Genomic DNA, 18072 nt, shown 5'->3' on the forward strand with positions numbered 1-18072 from the left:
CCTTAAGATGATCAGTCCTGAAGAACAGCATGTAGCAGTATCCTAGTTGTCTTGGAAAGAAATAAGAACAGGAGATACACTTTTCAAGAAATCAAATAACCTATATCCGTTAAATCCCAGGAAGTGGAGTGTGGACAGGGTTTCCAATGTCAAGGACATGATGGAGTATTCTTCCTAAGTGGAGGACAAGTTGTTGCATGCATTACTCACATGGAGTCTTTTCAGATTTGGGGATCAGATTTAGGTAGCATCTGGGTGTCCTCTGAGCAGTTAACAGGTAACACAGAAACCTCCCCAGAGCAGAGGAAGGAGAGGTTTTCTGGCTGGCCTACTCTGCTTGTTGCAGCCCTGCTAGATGGCCTGCCAGCCATGTTGACCCAATATGCGTGAAGTGGACTGTCTCAGTATAAAGAAACTCTGCTAAGCCTTGAAAGTACTGTTATCACAGGGGAGCCTGGGGTTTTGGAGCTAATTCAGGTCACCATCAATAGGTAACTATTCTCTTTTTGAGCAATAGCTCCTCTGATTATTGTGCACCCTGAGCTGCCTTCCACGAACTGGGTGCCTTCAGAGCCACAATCCATAAAACCACGCCTACCCTATAAAACACTCCAAGAAGTGATGTATAAGACAACAGGCTTTATGGGCCACAAAGATAAAAGTGTTATTTAAATGGGTTGCTCACTTAGAACACAGAGCATGGACATTTTATATATGTATAGAAAATGCTTAATAAAATCTTGTTGAACGAAGAATGAACACATGAACCTATTCCTTAGCAACAAAAGCTTCTTACTATATAGGAGGCAATCGACTACTTCCTGAAGTAAATTTCAACTACTTTCTGAAGGAAATTTCACCAGACGTTAGGTAGGCTTCATTAATAATATTTATTTTAAAGATCACTTTTTATTGTAACAAATATAAAGTCATCGATGTTTTACAAACTGTCAAAAATGTTTTAAGTACAAAAGAAATACATTAGTAAAATGAAAGCTATATTGAATTATTTGGTATATACTTAATACTGTCAACATGCATACCATATGCCAGAAAAGCTCATGCATTATGGAAGAGAGAAGAAATAAGCTATAACGGCTATATTGTCTGATTACAAATTCATTGCTTCGGTCAGTTTTCTTTCTTCAGGGATACCATTTACCTGCAATGTGTAAGAGTGAATATGGGCATGCGTTAGTCAGGGCATGGACACTCGTAGATTTTGAGCAAAATATATTATGGCAAGGAGTGATTTTCTATCCTCTTAACATAATTTAAAATAATTTCTCTGCATTTGGTTTAAAAAATTTAAAGAGGAAAAATTCTAATTTAGTCCTCTCCTTCTTGGGCCAAAGCTATAATGTTCTGTGTTTGCCAAAAGGCACAAGCCTGAAAATTCCTCCCACAATGAACAAAAAGAATGCGGATTGACTGTGGGGTGTATGACTGTACCTTTTAATCATGGCTTTTTAGAAAATATCAGGTGGGTTGGAAGGGCTAAGAAAATGAGAAAAACGGGAAGGGCATCAATCCTAATGGCCTGGGCCTAGTTCAAAAGCAAGGGTTGTTTATTGTCAGCTTGTAACTGCTCTATTATCCTAGCTAGCACTTAAGTCTAGGATTATGCCACCACAGCTAGTTCATTTCTTCAACTTCCGATGGTCATTTAAAAGAAAACAATTAACTAAATAAAACAAACTTCAAAATATACTCTTCCCTCACAAATTCCATATAGGCAGTTACAAATAAAATTACCTGGGATCCAAGAGACAGACTTGGAGCTTACATTACCTTCCCCAAGAAAACTATATACTGTTATTCACCACTGTCACCCCAACACATTTAATTAAAAAAAAAAAAAAAAGACAAGAAAACGGACACATAACATAGTGCAATGAGGTGCTGGAGAAAAGCAATGATTACTTCCTGATACTCTTGCACAAACCTTTTTGCCTCTCTGTGGTCCTATGATCAGGAGGGAGGAACAGAAAAGGGGTTGTACCCATGAACGTGCATTAACAGCACCGGATCCATGCACGTGCAGACAGAACAGAACAACTTAGAAACTGAGTAACAAACTTTGTCATTCAAATGAATAGAATGTGAATAAAGAATATAACCTGCTCACTTAGCCCTTCTCTCCAGGAGACATGACTCTATTTGATTTCACATTTACCAGAAGCAGAAATGCAACAATCTATCACAATTATTTTTTTAAAATGCTAGGGTAGCCTCCCTTTCTTTCTCTCTCTCTCTCTCTCTCTCTCTCTCTCTCTCTCTCTCTCTCTCTCTCTCAGTATTGAGACACTTTAGAGACTCACTGAAAACAAGATGAAGAAAGAAAACAACCATGAGAAAATAGTGCACTTTAGTCAATAATATGCTTGAAATTACAGAAAAATGTAAGAAAACAAGAAGGTAACTGAAAAGGAGATCAAAGCTTTCCCGATTCGAGCAACATGTCTGCTCCCCAAAACCTGCTTTAGAAAAATAATTTTAAAAAAATAAGACTGAACAACCTAAAATCCCCCTCGGGAAATTATTTGGCTCTTGCCACATTTACTTAGGCACAAATTGTTCTTGTATTTGGAAACGCTGCCTATTACTAAAACGAAGCATGCTAACAGGTCTACTTGCTAAAAATCTATATAACTATGAAGTAAATCTTTCTAATATCTTCTATTCAGGTTTCCTTATTTCCCCCAAAATACTCAGTATTTCTATTTTGCCAGAAATTATCTCCCTTCTATTCATTCCTTGCCAGAAATAATTAAGAATCAGAGTAAAGTCCATGAGGTGAAAGAAAAAGAAGTTTTAGCATTTCCATTGTAGAAATATTCTTTAAAAATTTTCCTCTTTTTTAAAAAAAAAAGCCAGGTAATTAGATGTAGTGGAAATTCATTTATTTCTTTGCTCTTTAGATAACCTATTTATAACAAAGTTTGTTCCTTCATCAATCTCCTGAATGCTTACATCGATATATTGAACAGTCTTGTTGAAACATGTTAGCATTTAATTAAAACAAGTAACCAAAATTGTAGGGGGAAATTCTGATAAATGTTATCTCGTAATTAGAATCTGATGAACAACTGCATTATACTTGCCTCAAATCTTTGAAAAGTTGTCAAACGAAAATCTCCTTAAATTCCCGAAAGCAGTAATAGAGAAGATAATTTTTGAATGAAAATATCCAATACATTTCTATATGGGCCTAAAGTTTTCAAGAGACATACTTCATAGCTCCCCTAACCATAATACCACTATTCATACTCAGAATTCCACATCCAACTTACATTTTTAAAACTTCTCTTGCTTTTCCAAAAGAGCTAAAAAGGCATTACTGGTTGCCTGGCAATTAGAACTAGAGATTCAACCACTAATTAGAAGACAATCCTGAATAAGTTACCTACTCAGTACCAAGATGAATGAAATAATGGGCTGTGGAAATTTTTTAGGGGCACTTGAAAGAAATAAAGGTAAAGAAAGCAAGTCTTAGAGACATAGAATAGTCCCAGGAGAATTGCCCACCATTTTGTTGTCATGGGTCATGTTATCACAGCTTTAAAAAGTGGCATCAGAACAGGCCAGCCATTTCTCCTTTATCCCCCTGAAGCCTCAGTGATTAGTCATGATGGTTTCCTTTTGTAAGAGTCAGTTTCAAGCTGCTCACTTACTGAGACAAATCCTGGATGCATCTAAGCTAAGAATCTTACATACCAAGGGGAAGAATAGGGTGCTTTGCTGAAGGAAGGGGGTTTCATTGGTCTTCCTTAATTAGACTGGACCTCCATGGATGCTTTTGCTCTAAGATCATTTACCCTGTGTTTATCACTCTGATGCCAATCCATGCAATAATTTAAGCTATTATTCTGAAGTCCTAACTCTGATTAAGGAAAGGCACAATTATTTTGCCTTACTTGGTAAAGCGAAAGTTTTGTAAATTACATTACATAGTATAATTATCTTTTAATCTATTAACTTCACCCAAAACATCAACTTATTAGCACATCAATTCATTGAGCACTCACCTGTAGTCTGCTGTTGGGGAATCTGAGTCTGATGTGGCAAGTTCCTAGAAATGATGAACATTTTTTTAGTAAAACTGTTTGCCTACACACATGTAAACAAAGGGCAGACATTAGAATGAAAGCCTTTATAGCAAGAAAGAACCCCAGAAATAATCTAATCTAGTATTTCCCCCCACCCCCCAGCCATGGGTTGATGGATGAGGAAACTGAGGTCTGAGGAAGACAAATAATAACAATACTAAGAATATTCATGGAGTTGCTACTGCATGCTACATTCTACCTCACAACAAACCCTAGGAAGTAGGTATTATTTCCCCCAGTTTACAGATGAAAAAACAAAAACAGGCTTAGAGGTCCAAGACTACGTAACTAGGAAGTGGTGGGTGAAAATGTGCACACAGGGGCTCCAGGGCTTACGTTTGTAACCTATACATCCAGATCCAGGTCTAGAACACATTTAATTACACACTCATACTCTCACAGAGCAACACATATAACCATCTTCATTCACTGTGTGAAACCTGTGCTCCCCTATCCCCACCTAGGAAGTGACAGCTGCCATCCACCCACTGCACCAGTCAAAACGTAGAAGTCAACCCTGACCGTTCCCTCTTCTTCAGTCCTCACATCCCGTCGCTTGGAAACTCTTGACGATTCTCCTCCATTTTTTTGAACCCATCCCCTTCTTTCCCAGCTTCATTGCTACTTGGTTGAAGCTATCATCTTTGCTCACTGGATCTCTGCAACTGATCTGAATTGTTTCCTCATGCTCACTCTTGCTCCCTTATAACCCACTGTGCACAGTGCTGTCAGACGATCTTCTAAGACACAAATCTGCGTATGTCATTCAAATTATCATACACTTCATTGTTTTCTTACACCTACCTGCAAACTAAGTTTTGGGTTTTCTAGTGAGCCCTAGATGGCCACCAGGATATCTGGGCCCTGCATGGAAGCCTCCCTGACTGCCTGAAACAGAGCCATCAGCACCGTGGCCCACTCCCATTTCTTGCACCCTTCCAGCTCGTTTGTCCTTGCAACGTCAACTCAAAATTTGTTATAGTGAACATGTGTTACTCTTAGAATTTTAAAATATCCCACAGGAATGCTAACAAAATTTTAACTCGTTATTATTTTTAATTAAAAAAACAGCCTCTCAAGTATTCCCTCCTCTGTGCCTCCCCTCTCTCCAAGCACCACCCCAAATAGGCTACCATTTAGCCTGCTTTACATGCTGACTGTCATTGTGTTTCCCTCACATGTTTAATTGCCCCAAAGTGCCTTAATAGTAAGAACCATCCTGTTCTGTTTAGTATCCTCAGCAATAAGCATGAGATATAGTCTGAATGAATACATGCAAAAGTGAAGATACAGAGATTCACATAATACACATTTGTTTATTAATGCTCACAAATACCCATTTAGTTTCAAATTTTGATACTAAAATACGTTTACAAAAATGTACAATTTAGATTTGGGGTGGAATAAATTCTAGGAGTTAGCCCTTTGCAACAGAATCTGATCCAAGTTAGGGATTTTCAACTTTTTTTGTTTGTTTGTTTGTTTGTTTCTCTTCAGCAATGGAATTGCTTTTATTGAAATCCTAAGCAGAACTCTTGATGTACAAAAGAGAGAAACATGAGGTTGCCCAGTTGAAACAAGGGAGCTGGGAATCCCTCCTGCTTTCTTTCCTATGCCTCACATGCTGGCCCCTCGGGCATTTCTAAGAAACCTCCAAGAAGCAAAGTTTGAAAACCATTGATCTAAAATCATTTCAGCCAGGCAAATATTATGTTCCAAATATAAAAGTCTAAAATGGAAAACAGTACATGCTAGTTAAATAGTGTTTAAACTCTTAAATTAATCGATAGGAATGTTAATGACTCTGAGTGATTTAAAAAATAATTCAGTTCCATTTTAATATATTGTTAAGGAAATAACAAAATCAATTCTAATTCAATTTGAGGAAGTTACTTAATAATGCATCTCAATAATTACATTCCTTTTTGCTATTACCTATCAGCCCTACTTATCCTTGTGTGGTCTCAGGGAGGTGTTTTTATCTTTTCTTTTGGTTTGTTTATTCTTTCCATTTCACACAATGTATCCTTAGTGGTTTGGTTGATGAAAGTAAGATTAATTTATAAAGCACAAGAGGAAATAAGTTCTAGATTTAAGGTTGAGAAAACAAACATCTTTACTACAAAAGTAAAAATGCAATTTCATGGGCACTTGTGGGGGAGGGAAATATGAGTTTTGTTTTCACTTCTCAGGTAAAACTAATTTGAGCTTTTTCTACATTAGAAACTAATGCAGCACTACCCTTCCCCCCCCCCCCCACCAAACACATACACCCTTCCTCATTTCCTACCATCTGTAACTCTACCTAACCTATTCATTAAATCAATAAATTTGGACAAAATAAAAATACCAAAGAAGATAAAGCCCTTTAGAAGCTGTAGATCAAGGATACCAAAATTCAAAATCAATATTTAAATGAAGTCTTTGGAACCCCTTCTCTCAATGGTCAGCCCAACTTACCCTTCTGTGGAAAGAACATATTTGAAAAACACTGATGAAAATCAATCTAGGCCCCACCATGTGCCCACCATCCAGATATCATTGCTGACATGTACACATAAGGAACTGTTTGACATTGAAACGGGGACTCAGAACTGTTGGACATTGAAATTGGGACTCAAACATTTTTTGTTATTATATGTTTATTTCTAGTCTGCAGAGGCAAGATTTTTTTAAAGGAAAGAAATGGGGGAAAAATAGATACAGAGGCAAAGAAGTATTGAACAGACTGTCAAACTACAGCGGGAAGGCAGGGGAGGTTGCGAGGTGGGGTGGGGGGGGGGGCGGGCTGTAAGAGATCAACCGAAGGACTTGTACGCATGCATATAAGCATAACCAATGGATACAAGACACTGGGGCGGGGGGCAGGTAAAGGCATGTACTGGGGGGTAGAGGAGGCCGGGGGGAGGTCAATGGGGGAAAAAAAAGGAGACATATGTACTACTATTTGTAATACTTCAAACAATAAAAAAAAATCAATCTAGGCCCTGTCATTTCTTCTCTAGCCTCCATATATTCCTCTTGTTACACTACTAAACTTTCTGCATAGCAATGGACTTCGAGGTTTTAAGATAAATGGTTGACTGAGAAAGTGCCATACATATACAAACTAGCAAGAAATCTAGAGGAGATGTATGAGAACGCAACTCTGAGTATTACACTGGCTTGGGAATTTAAAAGTATCTGCAGTGTGAGTCCCATGTGGTTAAGTTTCAACAATGTACATGCATTCCTTGCAACTTCAACTGAAACTCAGATGAGTTATCTGAAAGTGCTTATGTGTGCAAAACAGTGCTCAATAAAAAATATGTGGAGATTCAACTTCCCAGAGTCTCCTAGGTGTGCACACAAGAGCTCTGTTTTTGTGGTCACCCAACTTGAGACATGTGAACCTGTGAGTGTTAAGTGTTAATATATCTCTGATGGGCATATCTGAAGGCTGTGTTCCATTTGAGACTTGAAGAGAGGTGAGAGCACTGCTTGGGGAATCTTGGGAAAATGCCTATGACAAACTCTGCTATAGTTAAGAAGCTGAGAACTCAGAAAGAATGGAACCGTTTCCATCTTTGGTGAAAGCAGGCTGCTAAAGGCAATTATACAGAAGAGTGGGGTTTGACTTCAAAGAGAATTCCTATAATCCTTCAAAGAAAGGACTTTTATTTTATAAAGGCATAAAACTATTTAAAGTAATTAAGTTATTAATGGGCTAACTGAACAATTATTATGTGTAAACTGCATTATGTAGAAAAAACTTAAGGAAACTGTAACTCTCTAAATTACTAGTATTAATTATTTTTTAATTTTACTGCCATTAATTACATGCATTTAAATAGAAAATTATGTAAATTAGCCATTGCACATACTTCATTCTTTAAGAAGGTAAAGGTAGTAACTTGCAAATTAATAAATAAGTGATTTGGGGGGAGTATGCAGTTATTTATTATTTGCACAGCCGTTTTAAGGTAATTTGACATTCTTGGATATCCTGCAGAGTAATTCTATGAGTAAGGTTGATGATTATCAGCCCATTATATTCCTATTTGCTTGAAGACTCAAAAGCAAAGAAAGGTTAGGTGATTTGTATAAAAGCCATATAATCTGTGCCAGAGTTGAAAGCAAATGATAGTTTAGATATGTGGAATACAAAACATTTCTCTTTTTTGAGTTAGCATGGAGTCACTTAACAATAAGACCTAGTAATATATTTTTGAAATTTCCCAATTATTTCAGCATAATTGGCATTGCCCAAACCTTGCTGATTTGGACCCTATAAATTTTACTAAGGGACCAGGCCATTATGTGGATTAAAGAAGGAGGACACAAGGAAATTGGAATCACCACAAATGTTAACTTTCAAAACCTAATTTTAACTAAAATCAATGCATAAATAGAAAGGAGACATTCAATAATTTAATTTTCCCCCTACTTGTAGAAAGCCAAAAGTATGCATACCATAGCTTTAAAATGATGCAGAACAAACCTATAGAAGCAAAACCCATCAAAGGGATAATCCATTTATTGCTTTCAGTGTTTACTCATTGACTAAAAAAAATAGTTAGTGGCTCCAAAATATCCTTGGCTGGTTAGCACTTCTTGTCAACAGGAAATCATTATTTTGGTGCCATGAAGATTCTCTTCAACTGATATTAACTTTTATTGAAACCTAATTTTGTATTTATGGAATTTTATCATAAAGTTAGTTTTTATTTTTACCCAAGGAAAGACAAATGGAAAAAATATTTAGATAAAAGATAAAATAATTTGTTTCAAAATATATTTAATTAGACTTAGTTCTACTTTTATACTTGTTAATTTGCTGAAGATTAAGCATAACCTGCCTCCTGTTATGAGTGGGACCCAATTACCCTGGATTAGGTATGTTTTGTATAAGGAATAAGGAAAATTTTTGTATAGCCAATTAAAAATCTTCCTAGAAAATGTCCGGGCAATTCCCCCTACTATGGCATTCAATGCTATGTGAAGATGCCTCCCACTCAGGAAAAATTGATGGACATTGATGTTGGTTTAAGAAAAGAATAATGAGGAGGCAGATTTACCCCCTGAAAGACCGCGTAATAAAACATCACAACTTTAAGAATAAGTTCTTTTTCAGAAAACTGATTATCTGGCATCCTCCAATCAGTGCCTGCCATAAAATTGCAAAAGGAGTACATTTTCCCAGTGGTTTGTAGCTTTTCACGGCTTAGCATTTCTCTGCCCCATTCAGGCATTGTTTTCTAATCAGCTCTCTCCTCTCACCTCTCCACACCATTCTGCTCAGGCAGCTTAAGGAGGTGTGAAAAGTCTAGAGGCTGATTAGCACAAACCCACCAACAGCCCCAACACTCTAAATAAACGTGTGCGGGACTGCCCCTTTCACACTTTTCTTTTGCACGCGCCCCTCAGGAAGAATTAGGACGTGGTGGAAGACCCCTTCCCCACCTCCACCCCCAACAGAAATACCAGGAATACCAATCTTAGCTTTCTGAATCCCAAAACCTGGGTCCTTGAAGTATTCAAATCAAGGATTTTCAACTGTTTTTCCTGCTCCATCGTAACACATGTCCACCACCGGATTCCAAATCCCCACAAGGAGGGCCCTGCACTAATAAGAGCTCCACATGTGAGTGTGACCTTCAACTTGGTTTGGGACACCAGGCTAGACCATCTCTCATCATTCCTTGTAGGACTTGGAATCTGATTTTATTAATTTAAATCATTACAAAGCTTTATCTTTGAGGTTTGGCCGTCAAGTCTGTAATATATTTCTCATGTTATTAAATCTTTGGTCAAAACCATAACCCTTAACCACAACAGTGGTATTTTTGGGCAAAGCAAAATTTACTTTTTAAAGAATGTCTTTATAATGTGACTTCCAGCAATGAATTGTAATAAGTAAGCGGACTACCTATAGAGGAAAAAATTCTTTTTACTCTTAATGGTAACATTTACTCACTGAACTATAAAGATAACTGATGAAGCATAGATGCAGAAGTCCTGGTTATACTAGCAGATGAGGGACATTCTACAGAATATGTGGCTAGTGCTCCTCAAGACTGTCATGATCAATGGAAATAAGGAAGAAGTAAGACATTCTCCAGACAAGAGAAGACTAAGAACATCCCAATTATTGTGTCCTAGACAAGACAGGACTTTAGAGAAAAAAGCTAGTGAAATCTTGGGCGGGGGGGGGGGGGGGGGGGGAGGGTGGTGGAAGTACACCAGTGTTGGTTTCTTAGTTGTAACAAATATAATAAAATACTGTAAATGGGACATCTGTATCATCTTTGCAATTTTTCTAGTACCTTGAAAACCATTCCAAAATAGTAAGTTATTAAATAATAACTACATTTGCAAAGATCATATTAAATTTGCCTTACATTTTCTCTATTCTGTGCTATTTTAACCAGCTGTTTGGCATTGCTTCTGTAATCTGAGAAGAGGACCTCTGCATAAATAAGATCCCTCCTATGTGAGCATGTGTCCCATCTCCAGTTGCTTTCCACTGTCTGGTCAGTCACCTTGCGTGTAACCTGGATCAGAGAACCTTCTGACCTTCTCAGGTCAAGGACCACATATCTATCTCTGACTTGACCAAGACAGGTAAAAAATCTAATCTCAGTTTTGACCCAATTTAGTTCTGTCTCTTATCCATGTCACCTGCAAATACTGAAACACTTGTCACTGTCTAATTTGTGAAGCATTCTAAAAAAAAAAAGAAGAAAAAAAAAAACAAAAAAGAACCCACACACACCCAAGCAATCCTATATAATAAAAGGCTAATATGCAAATTGTCCCCTTGACCGGGAGTTCAACTGGGAGTTCAACCAGGGGGTGGGACCCCTTCTCCCCCCCACCCCCCGCCAGCCCTGCACCCAATCGGCACCCCCACCCCAATTGGGGCAAGCCAGCGGACCCCACCTGTGCATGAATTCATGCACCGGGCCTCTAGTAAAACAAACTGTGTAATTAATAAGCAACTGTGTCAGCTCCTCATTGCACTGTTATAGAGTTCTCTATACCGCATGGATTAACTTGTTTAAAAGACCCAAATAAGTTTCTATGCAGCGTTTAACATGTTAGGTGCCCAGTCAGTCACCGGTGACTGACACTATACTTTCCATCCAGAAGACAAAACAGGCTGGGCGCTTAACATGTTCAACGTTCTTGAGTCTTGCCTAGAAGCCATACCCTTATGCTTGAATATTTCTGGTAGTGAGTCTGAAGAATAAACACAAAATCTGGTATCTAGCCAACTAATTTATGAGTGATAGATACAGTTAATATGAATATGTGAAAATGAAATGCATGCTCTTTTAGGAAGGGTTAATTTAATAAATACCAGGCAGCATTATCGAAGCATATACTCAATTATCAAGTACTGTAATTCCTCATCAAATATCTCACTTTAATGTTTAGAATTCAGTTAGATTCAAATGACCAAATATTTACTAGCACATATGTGTGTACTTGGTACCAAAACAGAACTTTAGAGACAGGGCTATGCTTTCAAGGTAAGGGGTAAAAGATGAATTTGCATAAAGGACAACTGTGATGGACCTGATACAATAAATTTCTTATTATCTGGCTTGGTTGGAAAGTGAGGCTAATCACATATTCTACCTTATAGGGAGTTACCATAGAGACCATGCACATTTTATCCATCTCCAAGAATAAAAGAAAGATAATATACATTCAACACTGAAACTACACGGAATGTAATTTAATTTCCCTCTGATGAGTCAGATGCACTTGATGACCTCGCAGTGTCTCAGAGTAATCATTGTGAACATCATCAATTACCTATGTACCCTACTTATATAGAAGTACTAGTTAATGGAGGTCTGCCATTAACAGAATCCTGAATAATACGAATATTTTCTGGACTTAAAAGTACATATAGGTTCAAATTGCTGCAAGTTCAATAAAATAACCTATTGTATTTATAGATAAAGAGATCTGATCAACATAATGACAGTCTTCATGGGGTTATAGAGAGACCAGGAAGATCCATTTGTTGTAAACTAGATAGAAAATTTTATTTTGCTTGTATATAAGTAGAAACATTGCAAAATCCTAATCAAAAGAAATCAAAATCATTTTTAAGGAACTATTCTTATTCTTTGGTTAGAAAGGATATCTAAAAAAATAGTACAACCTTTCCCCTCTCTTAAACTTTACCAGCAATAGAGTTTTGCTGATTTACAAACATATTCAAATTCCCCTACTTATCACCAATAGTTCTCTATTCTAAAATCTGATAGTATTGTTATATTATCAATAGAAGCATATCCCAAACTATCTTCTTTAAAGAGTTCCATCTTCTGACCTTTCCCCATGGAGTCTTAAAGCATATCAAGACAATAAAGGCTCTGAGAACTCCTCTGATTTAAAAAACTAAACACAAATCTCTCCCTCAGGTGTATTTGATAATTTCGGTTTTTAGGATATGTATATACACACACACACACACACACACATTTCACTAGCATTCTTGGGTATAAACATTTCACTAGCACTCTTGGGTAAAGAATATAAGAAATGGTAGCCTTAAAGAATCCTTTCATTTTGAAAATGAGTGATAAGGCTGTTTATAATGTTCACCTAAAAAATGAAGGAGAGATGGTTTAATTATACACTATTACAATATTACTAAAATTTTCTCATTAGTATCTAATCCTAGTAAAGTGGGTTCTGTGATGACTCACTAACCTTCAGAGAACATAGAAATCCATCCCCTCCATTCAGTACAACCAAACTTTGTAAGACTCTAGTATTTACATTCCTGATAGAATATTAACGTTTCCAAAACTCAAACTTTTAAATTACATGATTTTCCCCACTGTTAATAGGACATGAGTCAGTTATTCATGCACACATGCAAATACACACCTTGGCCTATTCAACACTAAGTCAATGATCATAGAAGAATTCAGAAAAATACAATACTTTCAGATTAATAAAGTATTTTTGGACAAATGTATTGAGTCTGACTGTCCATACCACTCATAGTAATTACTATTTAATCTTCAAATTATCCAATGCATTTTACATGGTTGCAAAATAACCTTCATAATGGGAAAATGTCTGCATCAAGCACAGATAAATCTTTAACCAGTAAGAAGTTACTTTTATATCATATCCTATGGTTTATGTATATGCGTGGAAGGAGAATTTTTCTGTATATCCATTCTACTTACAAAAAAAAAATGAAAAAGAGAAGGACCTCAAAATCAAACTTGTGACTTCCTTGGGGACGTTGAATTTAACTCTTTTTAACATATAGTTAAAAAAAGAAAAAAAAGAGCCATGTTCTTAAAAATAAATGACAGTTTTACCTACAATTCACTTACATCAAAATTGATCTAGGCATGTAACATGGTATTCTAAAGAGCAACGGGGTAATTTCCTCACTCCTTCTACCCCATACCGCTCTGTCCAGGCTTTCTGACCATGTTCTGACACAACAGAGAAGGTTTGCGCTAATCCGCTGTGTTTTTTAGCCAAAATTGGAACTACCTGTTCTAACATAGAAGCAGATCACACACACACAAAAAAAAACAATTTAGATTACATTGGTCTGTGATAATAACATTAAAGTAATAGGTTAACAGAACCAAATAATTCTAATAATAGCGCTAAAAAATAATTTGTCATGCTTTAGGATATGCCTCTCTTTTCACAATAAACTCATCTCTGAACAAACATATGTTAGTTTATTAGCTGTGTCAATTTCTTAAATTCGTAAATGTCAACGTGTTTGGATTGTTCCTCTTGAAGAAAAAAGAAAGCATTCCTTGAAAGTAATTCTATTAATTTGGGTCAGCACAGTGGGGTTGGGATCTACACTATCTATGTCCTTTGGTATTTTCTCTTGGTTATAAACAAACAAACAAACAATGCTCCAATAATGAAAAACTCGGGTCTTTATAGACATTAGCTAGACACATTCACACACATGAATGATCACTGCGCCAAGTGGATACTTACTGCTGGGTTTGCATCAATGGCATGTTAGTGCTCTCATAGCTGTCTGCGTGGAGAGGAGGTATGATTTCCCCTGTCACAGGGTGGAACACAGGAAGCGTTGACAGGGGCCAGGCTATCTCTCTATTCTTGGACATGTCACGAAGTTCTTTGGTAGATTTCTGAATAGCACTATGGTGGACCAGTTGGATGCTAGGTCAAAAAGAAATAAAGCAACATATATTTAACATCAGCTATTATCTCAATGGGTCATCAATTTGAAAAAAAATTTTGAAATTTTTATTTTTTTACTTTTATAAGAGGAGGACATTATTGCACTTTGGGTTTTCTATAAATTATCTCTGAAAAAGATGCATTTCGTAATTTCTAACATAGCAAATTGAAAATTATATATTAATTTTTAATTAAGTGTGTCTTTCATTAAACTAAGCTATAAAGCACTGTGTTAATCTTACAGCCCTAAGTAACAAGCTAGCAGTCTATTTAAGATTAAACTATCTACAGTTAAGATTAAACTACCAGAGCTTTTATGTTGTTGCTTCTGATGGGGCATTTATAAATACTCACAGAAGTTTCATTTTATGGTAGGTTATTATTGTTGAGTCAGGAAAACGTGTATGAAAGGTCTTTTCATCTGTTCTCTGCTTTATAGAAATGCAGATTGGGAAATTACATAATATCAATGGCAAGTTAATATTCTGAATCTGAAATATTTTAGGTTTAGTTTTTATCTGTATAATCTTAGTTTTCAAAACCTTTTCTAAAATTTTTAGTTTCTACCTCTCCTAAATATCTCTATTTAGAAAGCAGCTTTCACATTTATGAAATAAACTATGAAAGATGATGAGTGGGGGGAAAAAAGCATGACACACATGTAAAGAAGCATGATGAGCAACTGAGAAGTGAAAAAAAATGATACAGAAAATAACAGGAAAGAAGACACTTACTCTGGTGTTTGCATGTTTCTCTTTTCCCTAGAAACAAAACAAAATTTATGAATTAAATAATAGCATTGATATTTGAACATTAAGACTATATGCTCATGGGATCTTGCATGACGTGGAAATGCTGACACTGTCACTATTAAATGCCACCAGGCAGCATTTGCCACCAGGGTCATGACGTTACTTGGATGAGTACACACACAAAGATGGAATACCGATGAGAAACATACAGAAACATGAAGAAAAAAAAAAAGGAGATTAGAATCAAGCTCTTGGAAATAAATTCTATGACATGATGAAATCAGGCTACATGTGAAAATGGAAGTTTGTTACTTGCTGCTTTATTAATTTTTTTATCCTTGGCTTTGTTGCCCTGACTTCCAAATAATCTCGAGAGATAGTTTTAATTGACATAGATGTTCTGAAAGTACTAACTATTCATGAACTGAATACTCATTACTCAAATGATAGCCTTATTTTCATTAATCTACTCTTATATTTATATATATATGGGTATATATAGTTAAACATTTAGATTGTCACCCTGTTTAATAACAGAACAATTTCAAGAAGAATGTTGACCATCATTCCTGATCAAACTAAGACAACTTAAAGTGCAATTACCATGGCAATAGAGTCCTAAGTCTCTGCTTACACAAAGGTGGTTTCTATAACCAAAATAGGCAGCCTCCATTATTGTTGGGACTGTTTTTGCCAGCATGAATTTACGTCTAGCCTTAATAATTTGTGAATAAAGTAATTATATCCCCTAATTTGATTTATTAGACTCCAAACTATTTTAATTCATTTTTAAAGGGATGAAGGACTTTAGTTTGACTTGAACATAACTTCAATTCATTTATAAAGTGTTTGAGGAATTAAATAAAACTTGGCTTTTAATGGAATCTTATATGCTGTTACCCTAGCAGGCTCTATAATTTTTTATTAGTCTTTAAAGTACTCACACGCCTTCCCGTCGGCAGCACATGATATAAGCAAGTATTAGAAAAAGGACCAATGCTACTGCCGAGGGCACAGCCAATGTAATTAGGAAATCCGTGTAATAGTCTCTGCTTTTCAAAGAATCGGAAGGGGGTTTGTACTCTCCACCATCAGGTAAAATCCCCTCTCCGCGAATCACTTCCTGAAAGGTGGACACTTGCTTTGTTTTATCAACCTGATACAAAAGAAGACAATTACAAATCAAGTTAATAGCTGCAAACATTATGAGATTTTAAGACCCAGACATACCAAACATTCTTTGTCAAATATCTGCAAAGCAGTCTTTTCTAACTGCATTATCACCTTGAACTTGCAATTTTTTAGGAGAGCTGGGAAGAAGTAGTGAATAAAAGTAATACATTGAAGGCTTTATGTTGGCCTACTTTCCATGTCCTGCTCATTATCTATACATACATACATACATACATACATACATACATACATACATACATATGCGTGTATGTACTTGAGTCCTTCACACTACTATGTAATCTTCTTATTTCCTAATGACAAACCTCTAGTGCAGATGTTAACAAACCATAAGCTTGCTGATAACCAGGTATGTGGGTATGGTTTCCATGGTTAGCAAAAGAGAAGAGAAACAAAATGAGAGGCAATTTCTCAATGATTACAACCTTGATCTTTCTGGCATCCAGTTGACAGAAATAGCTTTTTGCAAAGGTAGTCTAAGGTACACATAACCCACCCAATGCAATCGTCCTACTAAATTTTATCCAAGAATCAAAAAATGCACATTGGTGCTCTGTTCATTTACCTCCACATTAATGGAACTGCTTTCACTGAGTCGCATTTAATTATGTGAAGGGCTTCTTTAAACCGCTACAAAATAAGCCATGTGAAATTTGTTACTGCATTTGCTCCCCTCCCTGCCACAAAAAGGTTGGGAAGAATCATTTGTGGCATTTTTCAGTATCCTCTTCCAAAAAACTCCACTTGAAGAATTTTGTTAACAATACAGTGCTTGTAAAAACTTTATTTCCTGCCAAGGAGTTCATGCTTTGCCTCCTTTCAGAATGAAAATTAAATAACTGATGAATTTCCTTTTTTAATCCTAGACAGTAGCAGGCTTGTTATCAAACTTGACCTTAGGCTTACTTTAAATATAAATAAATAAATATATATATATATATATATATATATATATATATATATATATGTATATATATATATATGTATATATATATATACACACACACACACACACACACACACACATATACATACACACACACACACACATATATATATATATTTTTTAATTGATTTTAGAGACAGAGGAAGGGAGAGGGATAGAGATATAGAAACATCTATGAGAGAGAGACATGGATCGACTGCCTCTTGCACGCCCCTTACTGGAGGTCAACCCGCAACCTGGGCATGTGCCCTTACGGGGAATGGAACCAGGGACCTCTTGGTTCATGGGTCGACACTCAACCATGGAGGCAGACCGGCCAAGTAAGGCTTACTTTTTTGGGGTAAAATTTAGGCTAATTTTCCATTTCTCTTATATTTCATTTATTCTGCTAATTCATTGATTCTTTCACTTAAACCTCCTGAAGTCTTCTGTGGTAAGATGTAACACAACCTTTGTATTGATACAGTCTCACCACAAAAATTAAAAGCTTCAAAGCACATCACTTTTAAACCTTTAGAAATTAGATAATGTTCCTAAACATAAACATTTTGCAGCATAAGCACAAGGAAAATGGCCCTGGTAGAGCCCGCTTTCTGTCTGATTCTGGTTAGAGGCATGTACTTAAATTATGAATGCGGCCACTCAGTCTTCCGTACCCTTGTATGATGAGCACCAGGACTGAAATACTGGGCTTTGTAAATTCAGCACTTATCTGTAACACACAAACCCCGCCGTCTTAATAATTTCCCTTGATTTAAGCGGGCAGAGAAAGAACATCACTGTCCTAAGACACAAGCTGCATAAAAAGAAGAGGCCCTGGCCAAGGGCCACAGGTGTAAGCGCTACGATGTAAGAGGTTCTCCCCTCCTGGATC

General features: G+C 36.4%; 1 protein-coding gene across 16 annotated transcripts in view; it reads right to left on the reverse strand.

Moving 5' to 3' along the window:
• Positions 1–18072, reverse strand: part of SGCE (sarcoglycan epsilon) — a 205178-nt gene that overhangs the window by 138041 nt on the left and 49065 nt on the right. For 3 of the 16 annotated variants that reach the window (XM_080666761.1, XM_080666764.1, XM_080666753.1), the window contains 5 exons: positions 16006–16217; positions 15044–15070; positions 14100–14288; positions 4029–4072; positions 3105–3139 (listed from right to left, as the gene is read on the reverse strand). In XM_080666761.1, coding sequence (XP_080522887.1) covers positions 3105–3139; positions 4029–4072; positions 14100–14288; positions 15044–15070; positions 16006–16217 — 507 coding nt within the window. Of the gene's footprint in view, positions 1–871; positions 1163–1351; positions 1498–3104; positions 3140–4028; positions 4073–14099; positions 14289–15043; positions 15071–16005; positions 16218–18072 lie in introns of those variants that run through there. The other 13 variants (XM_080666754.1, XM_080666762.1, XM_080666755.1 and 10 more) reach the window with 8 other exon arrangements.

This window comes from Plecotus auritus, assembly GCF_963455305.1.
Source record: "Plecotus auritus genome assembly, chromosome: 4".
Taxonomy (NCBI): Eukaryota; Metazoa; Chordata; class Mammalia; order Chiroptera; family Vespertilionidae; genus Plecotus; species Plecotus auritus.